The sequence below is a fragment of the Salmo trutta genome, chromosome 38 (assembly GCF_901001165.1).
Source record: "Salmo trutta chromosome 38, fSalTru1.1, whole genome shotgun sequence".
Lineage (NCBI taxonomy): Eukaryota > Metazoa > Chordata > Actinopteri > Salmoniformes > Salmonidae > Salmo > Salmo trutta.
In genome coordinates, this window is record NC_042994.1 from 13,618,997 (window position 1) to 13,633,752 (window position 14,756).

The following is a 14,756-nucleotide window of genomic DNA, read 5'->3' on the forward strand; positions in this document are numbered from 1 at the left end:
CCAATGAACATCTGAATGATTCAGAGGACAACTGGGTGAATGTGTTGTGGTCAGATGAGACCAAAATGGAGCTCTTTGGCATCAACTCAACTCGCCGTGTTTGGAGGAGGAGGAATGCTGCCTATGACCCCAAGAACACCATCTCCACCGTCAAACATGGAGGTGGAAACATTATGCTTTGGGGGTGTTTTACTGCTAAGGGGACAGGACAACTTCACCGCATCAAAGGGACGATGGACGGGGCCATGTACCGTCAAATCTTGGGTGAGAACATCCTTCCCTCAGCCAGGGCATTGAAAATGGGTTGTGGATGGGTATTCCAGCATGACAATTACCCAAAACACATGGCCAAGGCAACAAAGGAGTGGCTCAAGAAGAAGCACATTAAGGTCCTGGAGTGGCCTAGCCAGTCTCCTGACCTTAATCCCATAGAAAATCTGTGGAGGGAGCTGAACGTTCGAGTTGCCAAACGTCAGCCTCAAAACATTAATGACTTGGAGAAGATCTGCAAAGAGGAGTGGGACAAAATCCCTCCTGAGATGTGTGCAAACCTGGTGGCCAACTACAAGAAACGTCTGACCTCTGTGATTGCCAACAAGGGTTTTGCCACCAAGTACTAAGTCATGTTTTGCAGAGGGGTCAAATACTTATTTCCCTCATTAAAATGCAAATCATTTAATAACATTTTTGACATGCGTTTTTCTGGATTTTTTTGTTGTTATTCTGTCTCTCACTGTTCAAATAAACCTACCATTAAAATTATAGACTGATCATTTCTTTGTAAGTGGGCAATCGTACAAAATCAGCAGGGGATCAAATACTTTTTTCCCCCACTGTATTATGTTATCCTTCTTACTGTAAAATGACTGGTTAAGGTTAACATTTACAATAATTGCCCCTAATATGTTCTTGTTTACACAGTAATTACAGAGTAATATTATGATGTCCACAGGTTTGAGGAATCCACTGGGCACAAGCATCAGTTTCATGTTTAACTAACAAACTTGATTCAACGTGTTTGTGCCCTGTGGGAATCTGTGGGGAAAATGATTACAGGTAGATTTATAAAGGTGTGAAGCCTATTTACAATGTTTCATCAAGTTTAAGTCATGGTTTAGAGCTGTTTTACTTTGTGTACCTGCACAGAGTCCTCTGGCTCTGTACCAATGTGTGTGGGTGCCAGTTTCTATGGGTGTGTGTGGGTACCAGTTTTTATGAGTGTGTGTGCAGGTGCCAATTTGTATGAGTGTGTGTGTGTGTGTGTGTGTCCCTGAGTTCCATGTGAACTGTTCCTGTTTGTGTGTGTGTCAGTATCTATCTCCAACAGATCTTTATTTTCGTGGAGGTCCATGTGAATGGTGTGTGTGTGTGTGTGTGTGTGTGTGTGTGGGTAGGTGCGTGCATGCGTACTTCCGTGCGCACGTGTAGGTGTATGTGTGTGCGTGTGTGTGTGTTATATGACCTCCTTCTCTCTCCCCCAGCTCAATGCAGAAGAGGCAGCATGGGCTCAGGTGAACCTCGGAGGGACTGCCCTCAGGGAGGCCCGGGCAGAGCTGGCCGAGGCCAGGAAACAGTGGCACTGCCTGCAGGTGGAGATCGAGTCCCTACATGCTCTGGTGAGCACACACACACACATGCACAGACACACACACACCACTTTAGGCTCAGCATTGCGGCAGACATATACAGTACCTTCCTGTCCCTGCCAAACACCCATAATGGATCAGTAGAGTTTGGAGAGCATTCATCTTTATTCATTCTGAATGCACTATTGGTGATTCTTTCACTTGTATACTCTTGCCTCTTCCCCCTCTATCCCATCCCCTCTCACTCTCTCTTCTGTTCCACCTTCTGTGTCTTCCTATCATCACCTTTTGTCCCTATCCACCCTCTCCTCTATCATATTCCCTCTTTCCCTCTATACTGTCCTCCCTCTCCATCGGTGCTCCACCTTCTCATCCCCTCTCTGCTCTCTCTCCCCCTCTCCATTTTTACAATTATTTAATCTCTCTGATCCTGCTATTTCCCCTCTCTCCTCCATCTCCTCTCTCCCCTCTCTTTGCCCCTCTCACCTCTCTTCTTTCTCCTCTCCCCTCTCTCCTCCATATCCTCTCCCCTTAATCTCCATCTCCTCTTCACTCTCTAATACTTCTTCTCTCTCCTCTCTCCTCCATCCCCTCTTCCCTCTCCCCTCCATCTCCTCTGTCTGATCTCTCCCTTTTCACCTGCTCCCCATCTCGTCTCTCTGTCCCACATAATTTTCTCCTGTCCACCCTCTCTCCTCTGTCCTTCCCTTCCCCAGGAGAAAGGTCTGGAGAGTTCCCTTCACCACACCCAGCGTCAGTACTCCAGCCAGCTGCAGGGCCTGTCCCAGGTCATCCAAGGCCTGGAGGGCGAGCTGGAGCAGGTGAGGGGCGGCCTGGCCACGCAGCGAGATCGCCATGGCCAGCTGCTCAATACCAAGATGAGGCTAGAGAAAGAGATCGCCACCTACAGGCACCTGCTGGAGCGCGAGGAGGGCAGGTGAGGGGGCTAATGGTCACAGACAGGGCCCTCAACAAAAGTGTTGCACTAAAAATGAAATAGGATGCCATTTGGTACAGATCCTGGGGCAGATGTAGCAGAGGAGGTTTGGTGAACTACATGGTGATGAGTAACCTTCCCTGAGATTTGACATGTGTAACTGTAACCCCCAGGCTTTACTCTAGAATGGTGCAGCTGAGCTTGATTTGATTTCTGGTCAATTACACAGACATAAACTCAGCAAAAAAAGAAAAGTCCCTTTTTCAGGACCCTGTCTTTCAAAGATAATTCGTAAAAATACAAATAACTTCACAGATCTTAATTGTAAAGGGTTATACACTGTTTCCCATTGTAACGGCCGTCGAAGGGAGTAGACCAAGGCGCAGCGTGTTGAGTGCTCATCATGTATTTATTGTACTGAGAACACATAAACAAAGAAACAAAACGACAGCCAAACAGTTCTGTCAGGTAAGCAACACTAAACAGAAATTAACCACCCACAAAACCCAAAGGAAAACAGGCTGCCTAAGTATGGCTCCCAATCAGAAACAACGATATACAGCTGTCCCTGATTGAGAACCATACCCGGCCAAAACAAAGAAATACAAAACATAGAAAAAAGGACATAGAATGCCCACCCTAGTCACACCCTGGCCTAACCAAAATAGAGAACAAAAACCCTCTCTATGGCCAGGGCGTGACACCCATGCTTGTTCAATGAACCATAAACAATTAATGAACATGCACCGGTGGAACGGTCTTTAAGACACTAACAGCTTAGAGACAGTAGGCAATTAAGGTCACAGTTATGAAAACTTAGGACACTAAAGAGGCCTTTCTACTGACTCTGAAAAACACCAAAAGAAAGATGCCCAGGGGCCCTGCTCATCTGCGTGAATGTGCCTTAGGCATGCTGCAAGGAGGCATGAGGACTGCAGATGTGGCCGTACCGTGAGACGCCTAAGACAGCGCTACAGGCAGACAGGACAGACAGCTGATCGTCCTTGCAGTGGCAGACCACGTGTAACAACACCTGCACAGGATCGGTACATCCGAACATCACACCTGTGGGACAGGTACAGGATGGCAACAACAACTGCCCGAATTACACCAGGGATGCACAATCCCTCCATCAGTGCTCAGACTGTCCGCAATAGGCTGAGAGAGGCTGGACTGAGGGCTTGTAGGCCTGTTGTAAGGCAGGTCCTCACCAGACATCACCGGCAACAATGTCGCCTATGGGCACAAACCCACCGTCGCTGGACCAGACAGGACTGGCAAAAAGTGCTCTTCACTGACGAGTCGAGGTTTTGTCTCACCAAGGGTGATGGTTGGATTCGCGTTTATCGTTGAAGGAATGAGCGTTACACCGAGGCCTGTACTCTGGAGCGGGATCGATTTAGAGGTGAAGGGTCCGTCATGGTCTGGGGCGGTGTGTCACAGCATCATCAGACTGAGCTTGTTGTCATTGCAGGCAATCTTAACGCTGTGCGTTACAGGGAAGACATCCTCCTCCCTCATGTGGTACCCTTCCTGCAGACTCATCCTGACATGACCCTCCAGCATGACAATGCCACCAGCATACTGTTCGTTCTGTGCGTGATTTCCTGAAAGACAGGAATGTCAGTGTTCTGCCATGGCCAGCGAAGAGCCCGGATCTCAATCCCATTGAGGACGTCTGGGACCTGTTGGATCGGAGGGTGAGGGCTAGGGCCATTCCCCCCAGAAATGTGCCTTGGTGGAAGAGTGGGGTAACATCTCACAGCAAGAACTGGCAAATCTGGTGCAGTCCATGAGGAGGAGATGCACTGCAGTACTTAATGCAGCTGGGGGCCACACCAGATACTGACTGTTAGGGACACATTATTCAATTTCTGTTATTCACATGTCTGTGGAACTTGTTCAGTTTATGTCTCAGTTATATTCATAGAAATATTTACACATGTTAAGTTTGCTGAAAATAAACGCAGTTGACAGTGAGAGGAGTGAGTTTCTTTTTTTGCTGAGTTTAGATGCACACAGATGAATACACACCTACTAAGGGTGAGATAGCTGATATAAAGTTATATTGTGGAATTACATTTTAAAACAGTTTTATGCTACAGGGCACATTCACAGCAATGAGCTGGCGGTCTTCATCCTAAACCGTAAACCTGAGCTATAAATAAGAACCATTAAAGCGCTGAGAGGTATAAAATGGCATGACCCGAAATGAACTTCTGCATTATGAATGAAGATGGATGAAATAAACAGGCAGGATAAGCTTTCATACAACTTTAAAATGTCCAAACAGAAATTGTATCACATTGAATTTCTTAACGAGACGGTGAAGGAACTTGAAGGCATTTTGCTAGAGAAACTTTTTGAGGGCACTATACATTTTAAAGAAAAGGGATCAAAAGTGAAGGTTGTGAATCGTTAGTCAGTATGCGAAAGATGATCTCAGGATCTGTGAGGACATGAGGAAGGGTGGAGACCATTTTAAGTTGCATGAACTCTCCTTCAGTTTGCAAATTATCCAAAATGAAGATGCCCCAGTTGCTTTTAACATAACATGTAAACATGCTATAAAAACTCTCCAATGAGGGTCCTACGCCAATAATGACACATATTTTGTTTCCCATGCACATTCAGACTGTCAAAACCTTATCATCAAACACATCAAATACATACAGTTGATGTCGGAAGTTTACATACACTTAGGTTGGAGTCACTAAAACTCATTTTTCAACCACTCCACAAATTTCTTGTTAACAAACTATAGTTTTGGCAAGTTGGTTAGGACATCTACTTTGTGCATGACACAAGTCATTTTCCAACAATTGTTTACAGACAGATTATTTCACTTATAATTCACTGCATCACACTTCCAGTAGGTCAGAAGTTTACATACACTCAGTTGACTGTGCCTTTAAAGAGCTTGGAAAATTCCAGAAAATGATGTCATGGCTTTAGAAGCTTCTGATAGGCTAATTGACATTTGAGTCAATTGAAGGTGTACCCGTGGATGTATTTCAAGGCCTACCTTCAAACTCACTGCCTCTTTGCTTGACATCATGGGAAAATCAAAAGAAATCAGCCAAGACCTCAGAAAAAAATTCTAGACCTCCACAAGTCTAGTTCATCCTTGGAAGCAATTTCCAAATGCCTGAAAGTACCACGTTCATCTGTAGAATCAATAGTACGCAAGTATACACACCATGGGACCACGCAGCCGTCATACCGCTCAGGAAGGAGACGCGTTCTGTCTCCCTGAGATGAACGTATTTTGGTGTGAAAAGTGCAAATCAATCCCAGAACCAAAGCAAAGGACCTTGTGAAGATGCTGGAGGAAACGGGTACAAAAGTATCTATATCCACAGTAAAACGAGTCCTATATCGGCATAACCTGAAAGGCCGTTCAACAAGGAAGAAGCCACTGCTCCAAAACCGCCATAAAGCCAGACTACGGTTTGCAACTGCACATGGGGACAAAGATCGTACATTTTGGAGAAATGTCCTCTGGTCTGATAAAACAAAAATAGAACTGTTTGGCCATAATGACCATTGTTATGTTTGGAGGAAAAAGGGGGGACGCTTGCAAGCCGAAGAACACCATGCTAACAGTGAAGCACGGGGGTGGCAGCAACATGTTGTGGGGGGTGCTTTACTGCAGGAGGGACTGGTGCACTTCACAAAATAGATGGCATCATGAGTGAGGAAAATTATGTGGATATATTGAAGCAACATCTCAAGACATCAGTCAGGAAGTTAAAGCTTGGTCACAAATGAAAATTCCAAATTGACAATGACCCCAAGCATACTTCCAAAGTTGTGGCAAAATGGCTTAAGGACAACAAAGTCAAGGTATTGGAGTGGCCATCACAAAGCCCTGACCTCAATCCTATAGAAAATTTGTGGGCAGAACTGAAAAAGCGTATTTGCAAGCAAGGAGGCCTACAAACCTGACTCAGTTACACCAGCTCTGTCAGGAGGAATGGGACAAAATTCACCCAACTTATTGTGGGAAGCTTGTGGAAGACTATCCGAAATGTTTGACCCAAGGTAAACAATTTAAAGGCAATGCTACCAAATACTAATTGAGTGTATGTAAACTTCTGACCCACTGAGAATGTGATGAAAGAAATAAAAGCTGAAATAATCATTCTCTCAACTATTATACTGACATTTCACATTCTTAAAATAAAGTGGTGATCCTAACTGACCTAAGACAGGGAATTTTTATGAGGATTAAATGTCAGGAATTGTGAAAAACTGAGTTTAAATGTATTTGGCTAAGGTGTATATAAACCTCCGACTTCAACTGTAGGAAAGCACCACCTTGTTCCCAAACGTTTTCAATTAAATTAAACATCCAAAAGATGGCGCCGGAGAAGAAGGCAGACATTTTACGTTACGTTTGTAACTTATTTTTGCCTCTACAGTCTCTTATGACTGAAAATAACTTCTAGACATCAGGACTGCGATTACTCACCACGAACTAGCGGAATCATTTTTTTCCTTTCACAACTCTGACGAGCCTGACGCGAAGGATATACTGCTTCCTCGGGAACAGGCACTAATCCTGGTGATCTGCGTGAAGAGGAGGTGGAGAAAGAGGGGCCGAAGAGCGGGCTGCCTTCTGAGAATTCGTAGGTGATCAAATAAACCCCCACTTCCCTCCATTCTGCTAGCAAACGTGCAATCCTTGGAAAATAAAATCGACGAGTTACGTGGAAGATTAAACTACCAACGGGACATTAAAAACTGCAACATCATATGCTTCATGGAGTCGTGGCTGAACGACGACAATATCAACATACAGCTGGCTGGTTATACAATGTACCGGCAGGATAGAACAGCGGCGTCTGGTAAGACAAGGGGCGGCAGACTAATAACAGCTGGTGCACAATATCTAAGGAAGTCTCGAGCTATTGCTCGCTTGAGGTAGAATATCTCACGATAAGCTGTAGACCACACTAACTACTGAGAGAGTTTTCATCTGTATTCTTCGTAGCGGTTTACATACCACCACAGTCAGAGGCTGACACTGAGACAGCATTTAATGAGCTGCATAAGCTAACAAGAAAACGCTCACCCTGTCACGGGTGTCGTAGGTTAGAGACCAAGACGCAGCGGGAAAATATATACTCATCTTCTTTTTATTTGGTGAAGAAGGAAAACACATAAAACGAACTGGACAGTCTCGTTAGGCAAACAGCTAAACAAGAACAATCTCCCACAAACACCCATGAAAAACAAACTCCTAATTATAGGACCCTCAATCAGAGGCAATAATAACCAGCTGCCTCCAATTGAAGGTCCAACCCCAATTAACTACACATAGAAATACAAAAGACTAGATAGAACATAGAAAATATACTAACATAGAACATAGATTAACAAACCCCGAACCACATAAACCAAACACCCCTCTACCTAAATACATAGCCCAAACCACATGAAACAAACACCGCCTGCCACGTCCTGACCAAACTATAATAACAAATAACCCCTATTACTGGTCAGGACGTGACACACCCAGAGGCGGCGCTCCTAGTAGCCGGGGACTTTAATGCAGGGAAACTTAAATCCATTTTACCAAATTTCTATCAGCATGTTAAATGTGCAACCAGAGGAAAAATAACTCTGGATCACCTATACTCCACACACAGAGACGCATACAAAGCTCTCCCTCGCCCTCCATTTGGCAAATCTGACCATAATTCTATCCTCCCGATTCCTGCTTACAAGCAAAAATTAAAGCAGGAAGCACCAGTGACTAGATCAATAAAAAAGTGTTCAGATGAAGCAGATGCTAAGCCACAGGACTGTTTTGCTAGCACAGACAGGAATATATTCCGTGATTCCTCTGATGGCATCGTGGAGTACACCACATCAGTCATTAGATTCATCAATAAGTGCATCGATGAAGTCGTCCCCACAGTGACCGTACGTACATACCCCAACCAGAAGCTATGGATTAGAGGCAGCATCCGCACTGAGCTAAAGGCTAGAGCTGCCGCTTTCAAGGAGTGGGACTCTAACTCGGAAGCTTATAAGAAAACCCGCTATGGCCTCCAACGAACCATCAAACAGGCAAAGCATCAATACAGGACTAAGATCGAATTGTACTACACCGGCTCTGACTCTCATCGGATGTGGCAGGGCTTGCAAACCATTACAGACTACAAAGGGAAGCACAGCCGAGAGCTGCCCAGTGACACGAGCCTACTAGACGAGCTAAACTACTTCTATGCTCACTTTGAGGAAAAGAACACTGAAACATGCATGAGAGCACCAGCTGTTCCGGGAAGACTGTGTGATCACGCTCTCTGCAGCCAATGTGAGTAAGATCTTTAAACAGGTCAACATTCAAAAGGCCGCAGGGCCAGATGGATTACCATGACGTGTACTGCGAGCATACGCTGACTAACTGACAAGTGTCTTCACTGATATGTTCAACCTCTCCCTGTCCGAGTCTGTAATACCAACATGTTTCAAGCAGACCACCATAGTGCCTGTGCCCAAGAACACTAAGGTAACCTGCCTAAATGACTACCAACCCGTAGCACTCACGTCTGTAGCCATGAAGTGCTTTGAAAGGCTGGTCATGGTTCACATCAACATCATCATCCCAGAAACCCTAGACCCACTCCAATTTCCATGCCGCCCCCACAGATCCACAGATGATGCAATCTCTATTGCACTCCACACTGCCCTTTCCCACCTGGACAAAAGGAACACCTATGTGACAATGCTATTCATTGACTACAGCTCAGCGTTCAACACCATAGTGCCCTCAAAGCTCATCAATACGCTAAGGACCCTGGGACTAAACACCTCTGCAGTTGCCAACTGCAACTGGATCCTGGACCTCCTGATGTGCCGCCCCCAGGTGGTAAAGGTAGGTAACAACACATCCGCCACGCTGATCCTCAACACAGGGGACCCTCAGGGGTGCGTACTCAGTCCCCTCCTGTACTCTCTGTTCACTCATGACTGCACGGCCAGGCACGACTCCAACACCATCATTACATTTGCCGATGACACAACAGTGGTAGGCCTGATCACCGACAACGACGAGACAGCCTATCGGGAGGAGGTCAGAGACCTGGCCGTGTGGTGCCCGGACAACAACCTCTCCCTCAACGTGATCAAGACAAAGGAGATGATTGTGGACTACAGGAAAAAGAGGACCGAGCACGCCCCCATTCTCATCGACGTGGCTGCAGTGGAGCAGGTTGAGTGCTTCAAGTTCCTTGGTGTCCACATCACCAACAAACTAACATGGTCCAATTACACCAAGACAGTCGTGAAGAGGGCATGACAAAATATATTCCCCTCAGGAGACTGAAAAGATTTGGCATGGGTCCTCAGATCCTTAATAGGTTCTACAACTGCACCATCGAGAGCATCCTGACTGGTTGCATCACTGCCTGGTATGGCAACTGCTCGGCCTCTGACCGCAAGGCACTACAGAGGGTAGTGCGAACGGTCCAGTACATCACTGGGGCCAAGCTTCCTGCCATCCAGGACCTCTACCAGGCGGTGTCAGAGGAAGGTATTAAAAATTGTTTAAGACTCCAGCCACCCTAGTCATAGACTGTTCTCTCTGCTACCGCACTGCAAGCTGTACCGGAGCGCCAAGTCACTGCCTGGTATGGCAACTGCTCGGCCTCTGACCTAGGTCCAAGAGGCTTCTAAACAGCTTCTACCCCCAAGCCATAAGACTCCTGAACATCTAGTCAAATGGCTACCCAGACTATTTGCATTGCTCCCCCCCCCCCCTTTACACCACACTGCTACTCTCTGTTGTCATCTATGCATAGTCACTTTAATAACTCTACCTACATGTACATACTACCTCAACTAACCGGCGCCCTGCACATTGACTCTGTATCGGTACCCCCCTGTGTATACTGTAGTCTCGCTATTGTTATTTTACTGCTGCTCTTTAATTACTTGATACTTTCATCTCTTATTCTTATCCGGGGTTTTTTAAACTGCATTGTTGGTTAGGGGCTCGTAAGTAAGCATTTCACTGTGAGGTCTACACCTCTTGTATTCGGCGCATGTGACTAATAACATTTGATTTGATTTGAAAATGAGTTTATAGGATGAAGGTAACTTAAAAAAGGATTCCTCATATTTTATCCCCTTTGTTTCTCTGTCAAAACAACTACATTTACGTGTTGAGTCTTTCTCTTTTGTTGAGGAGTGTGACAGATGACTTTCTTTACTGTTGCAGCTGCATAAAGAATCAAAAATAATTGCAGGTTGAGACAGAGTCAATGTAATTGCGAAACTGTTGGTTACTGGAAATTCACCAGACTTGTGCACTTAGTATACAAAACATTTAGAACACCTGCTCTTTCCATGACATAGTCTGACTAGGTGAATCCAGGTGAAAGCTATGATCTCTTATTGATGTCACTTGTTAAATCCACTTCAATCAGTGTAGATGAAGGAGAGGAGACAGGTTAAAGAAGGATTTTTAAGCCTTGAGCGGGGTATGGTATGTGCCAGGTTTGTGTCAAGAACTGCAACGCTGCTGGGTTTTTCAAGATTTAAGAATGGTCCACCATCCAAATGACATCTAGCCAACTTGACACAACTGTGAGAAGCATTGGAGTCAACATGGGCCAGCATCCATGTGGAATGCTTTCGACACCTTGTAGAGTCCATGGGGTGAGGGGTCCTTAATGTTTTGTACACTCAGTGTATTTACCTACATACAGTACAGGCAGACAGACAGACAGGCAGGAAGGCAGACAGACAGGAAGACAGGCAGGTAGACAGACAGGCAGACAGGCATGCAGGAAGGCAGACAGACAGACATGCAGGAAGACAAGAAGACATATATGAAGACAGGCAGACAGACAGACCGATTTCTCTGCATTATGTGCACAGATATAAGACAGTTTTAAACTACCAGCTGTTCTGTACCAGACATTCCCACATTCACCTCTTCACCTCATGGCTTTCGTTCACTACGATCTTTAATGTCGTTTCCTCTTAACATTTATTACGGAAGATTCCATTCAATTTACAGGCCTAAAGTTTATACTCAATTATCATCACTGGGGCATTCACAGGCTGGTCACACGAATGCATTCAAGCACAGACAGTTCACGGCCATTATGTTTGTACATCGCAGATCTGTCCCTCAATTTAGCACATTCACCCCAGCAGTCCTCATAATTATGTTTTAGTACCAACTTTTATTGATCTGGGAGGTACCCCACATGATCTAGTTTTATGACCATGCAGGTTGAGTAAGGTGACGCTCGATGATGCATCCTAGATCTTCTCCCAGTCTATTGGATTTATATCTATATTCTCAGAAGATCACAATGCACTTGCTCAACTCAAGATGCCAGGCTCTGTATTGTATCAATCTGCTCTGTCCATATCATGATTCGGATGCCCCTGAACAAGGCAGTAAACCCACTGTTCCTAGGCCGTCATTGAAAATAAGAATTTGTTCTTAACTGACTTGCCTAGTTAAATAAAGGTAAAATAAAAAAAATTTAAATGTGCTGACCACACTATAAGATATCCTTCCGCCAGGCAATTTCCTTGAGTGCACGGAAATTGCTAAAGTTATCCATCAAATATGTAGACAGCATCTGAGACAGCTGCCGAAGGAGTGTCCCCAGACACACAGATTCCATTGAGTCCTACTCACCATGTTTTCTCATCTATTAACAGGTACCCAGGAGGGCGTAACGGACAGGTCATGGGGCTACGGCGCTGGAGGGGCCCCATAAGAGAGCCAGGCCCCATAGGGGAGGAGAACGGCCTCAGTGACCCCGCAGTGACCCCTGAGGAGCCACTGTCCGAGCCCCTGCCTGAGAGACCTCAGCAGTGGTCTGTGACAGAGAACGGCCTGAGGAAGAGCCCTGCACTAACGCTGCATAGGCAACAGAGCCTGGTCATCCTTACAGGTGGGTGACGTGGTCAGACACATACACACTCAGAATGGTACACACATATTCATGTTAATAGTCATATACACACGTATACACACAATCAGGCAGGAGCACCATACACACACACACACATTCAGTATGCTAAATACACTATATATAAAAACATTTGTGGATTCGGATATTTCAGCCACACCCGTTGCTGACAGGTGTATAAAATCGAGCATACAGGCATGCAATCTCCATAGACAAACATTGGCAGTAGAATGGCCTTACTGAAGAGCTCAGTGACTTTCAACGTGGCACCATCATAGGATGCCACCTTTCTAACAAGTCAGTTTGTCAAATTTCTTCCCTGCTAGGGCTGCCCCAGTCAATTGTAAGTGCTGCTATTGTGAAGTGGAAACGTCTATGAGCAACAACGGCTCAGCTGCGAAGTGGTAGGCAACACAATCTCACAGAACGGGACCGCCGAGTGCTAAAGCGCGTTGCGCGTAAAAATCGTCTGTCCTCGGTTGCAACACTCACTACCAAGTTCCAAACTGCCTCTGGATGCAACGTGAGCACAAGATATGTTCGTCGGGAGCTTCATGAAAAGGGTTTCCATGGCCGAGCAGCTGCACACAAGCCCGCCGCCATTGGACTCATCGAAAACGCGTTCTCTGGAGTGATGAATCACGCTTCACCATCTAGCAGTCCTAAGGACGAATCTGGGTTTGGCGGATGCCAGGAGAACGCTACCTGCCCCAGTGTGTAGTGCAAACTGTAAAGTTTGGTGGAGGAGTAATGGTCGGTGGCTGTTTTTCATGATTTGGGCTAGGCCCCTTAGTTCCAGTGAAGGGAAATCTTAACGCTACAGCATTCAATGACATTCTAGATGATTCTGTGCTTACAACTTTGTGGCAACAGTTTGGGGAAGGCCTTTTCCTGTTCCAGTATGACAATGCCCCCGTGCACAAAGCGAGGGTCATACAGAAATGGTTTGCCGAGATCAGTGTGGAAGAACTTGACTGGACTGCACAGAGCCCTGACCTCAACCCCATCAATCACCTTTGGAATGAATTGGAACACTGACTGTGAGCCAGGCCTAATCGCCCAACATCTGTGCCCCACCTCACCAATGCTCTTATTGCTGAATGGAAGCAAGTCCCCGCAGCAATGTTACAACATCTAATGGAAAGCCTTCCCAGAAGTGTGTATGCTGTTATGGCAGCAAAGGGGGGACCAACTCCATATTAATGTCCATGATTTTAGAATGAGATGTTCGACGAGCACGTGTCCACATACTTTTGGTCATGTAGTGTATGTGTGTGCGACCAATCAAATTTATATTTGATTTGAGTATGTGTTTTATGTGCAGAGCCAGAGAGAGACAACGATCTGAGGATTTCCACAGTGAAGACCCAGGAGATCCTCCAAGGCAATGTGGTGAGGGAGAGTGCAGAGGGCACTGGCACCGTGGAGTAAGTATTTATCAGACCTAGGGCTTTTGCGGTGACCGTATTACCGCCACACTAGCGGTTACGAGTCATGAAGGCAGTCAAATTTCACATGACCGTTTAGTCATGGTAATTAGGCTTCTCTAAGCTCTGATGCTGCTGATGGTCATTAGTAACCTACCAAACGTGCTAACTGCCTGGTACTCAGCACTCTATTGTGCTGAGTACACTGTACCAACCGGGATAGGAACAGCTGCATAAATATTTTTGCTTTCAGAGTCATCGTCGCCGTGGTGCTTAAGCCAGTTGTTTTACTAACTGTGTCATCTTGTAAACTTTCCTTGACTTTGAATTAGATCATTATCACAATTAACTATTCATGAGGCATGTACAATCATTGTGTGTTTGGGAAGGGTTCTCTGACTTACACCTTTTACTGTAAAAGTCATGCACCCATGCAATCATATAGGACCAATCATCAGTTAGAGATACCATATTAGGATTTACCCCAGGTTTACTGTGGCCAGGGTACACTTAACAACACCAGCTTTGTTAAGGAATGTTTGTTTGATTGTTTCTATACATGTACTCTACGTTTCTAGTCGTAGTCTAGCATGTCCCTCTAATCACTCTGACATAAATAAAAATGTATTTGAAAATCTAATCAAACACTTCATGAGAGACCCTGAGCTCATGTTGCACAACATTTCCATAAGCTATTTCATTGTGTGAAAAAACAGAGTGATGGCCTCTATTAAAAAGAGGATCCCGTCAGCTTGTATAGGCTAGGCCTACTATATTTATTTCTCAACTTTTCTCATATTAAGCACATTGCTTCTCTTTACAACAGTATAGCCTACCTGGCTAGAATAAACAATTTACC

General features: G+C 45.4%; 1 protein-coding gene across 2 annotated transcripts in view; it reads left to right on the forward strand.

Annotated features, from left to right (window-relative positions):
• LOC115177936 (keratin, type I cytoskeletal 18-A) overlaps nt 1-14,756 on the forward strand; it is a 33,737-nt gene that overhangs the window by 15,554 nt on the left and 3,427 nt on the right. For both annotated transcript variants that reach the window (XM_029738930.1, XM_029738931.1), the window contains exons 7-10: nt 1,482-1,616; nt 2,303-2,523; nt 12,217-12,452; nt 13,795-13,897. In XM_029738930.1, the coding sequence (XP_029594790.1) occupies nt 1,482-1,616; nt 2,303-2,523; nt 12,217-12,452; nt 13,795-13,897 (695 nt within the window). The remainder of the gene's footprint in view (nt 1-1,481; nt 1,617-2,302; nt 2,524-12,216; nt 12,453-13,794; nt 13,898-14,756) is intronic.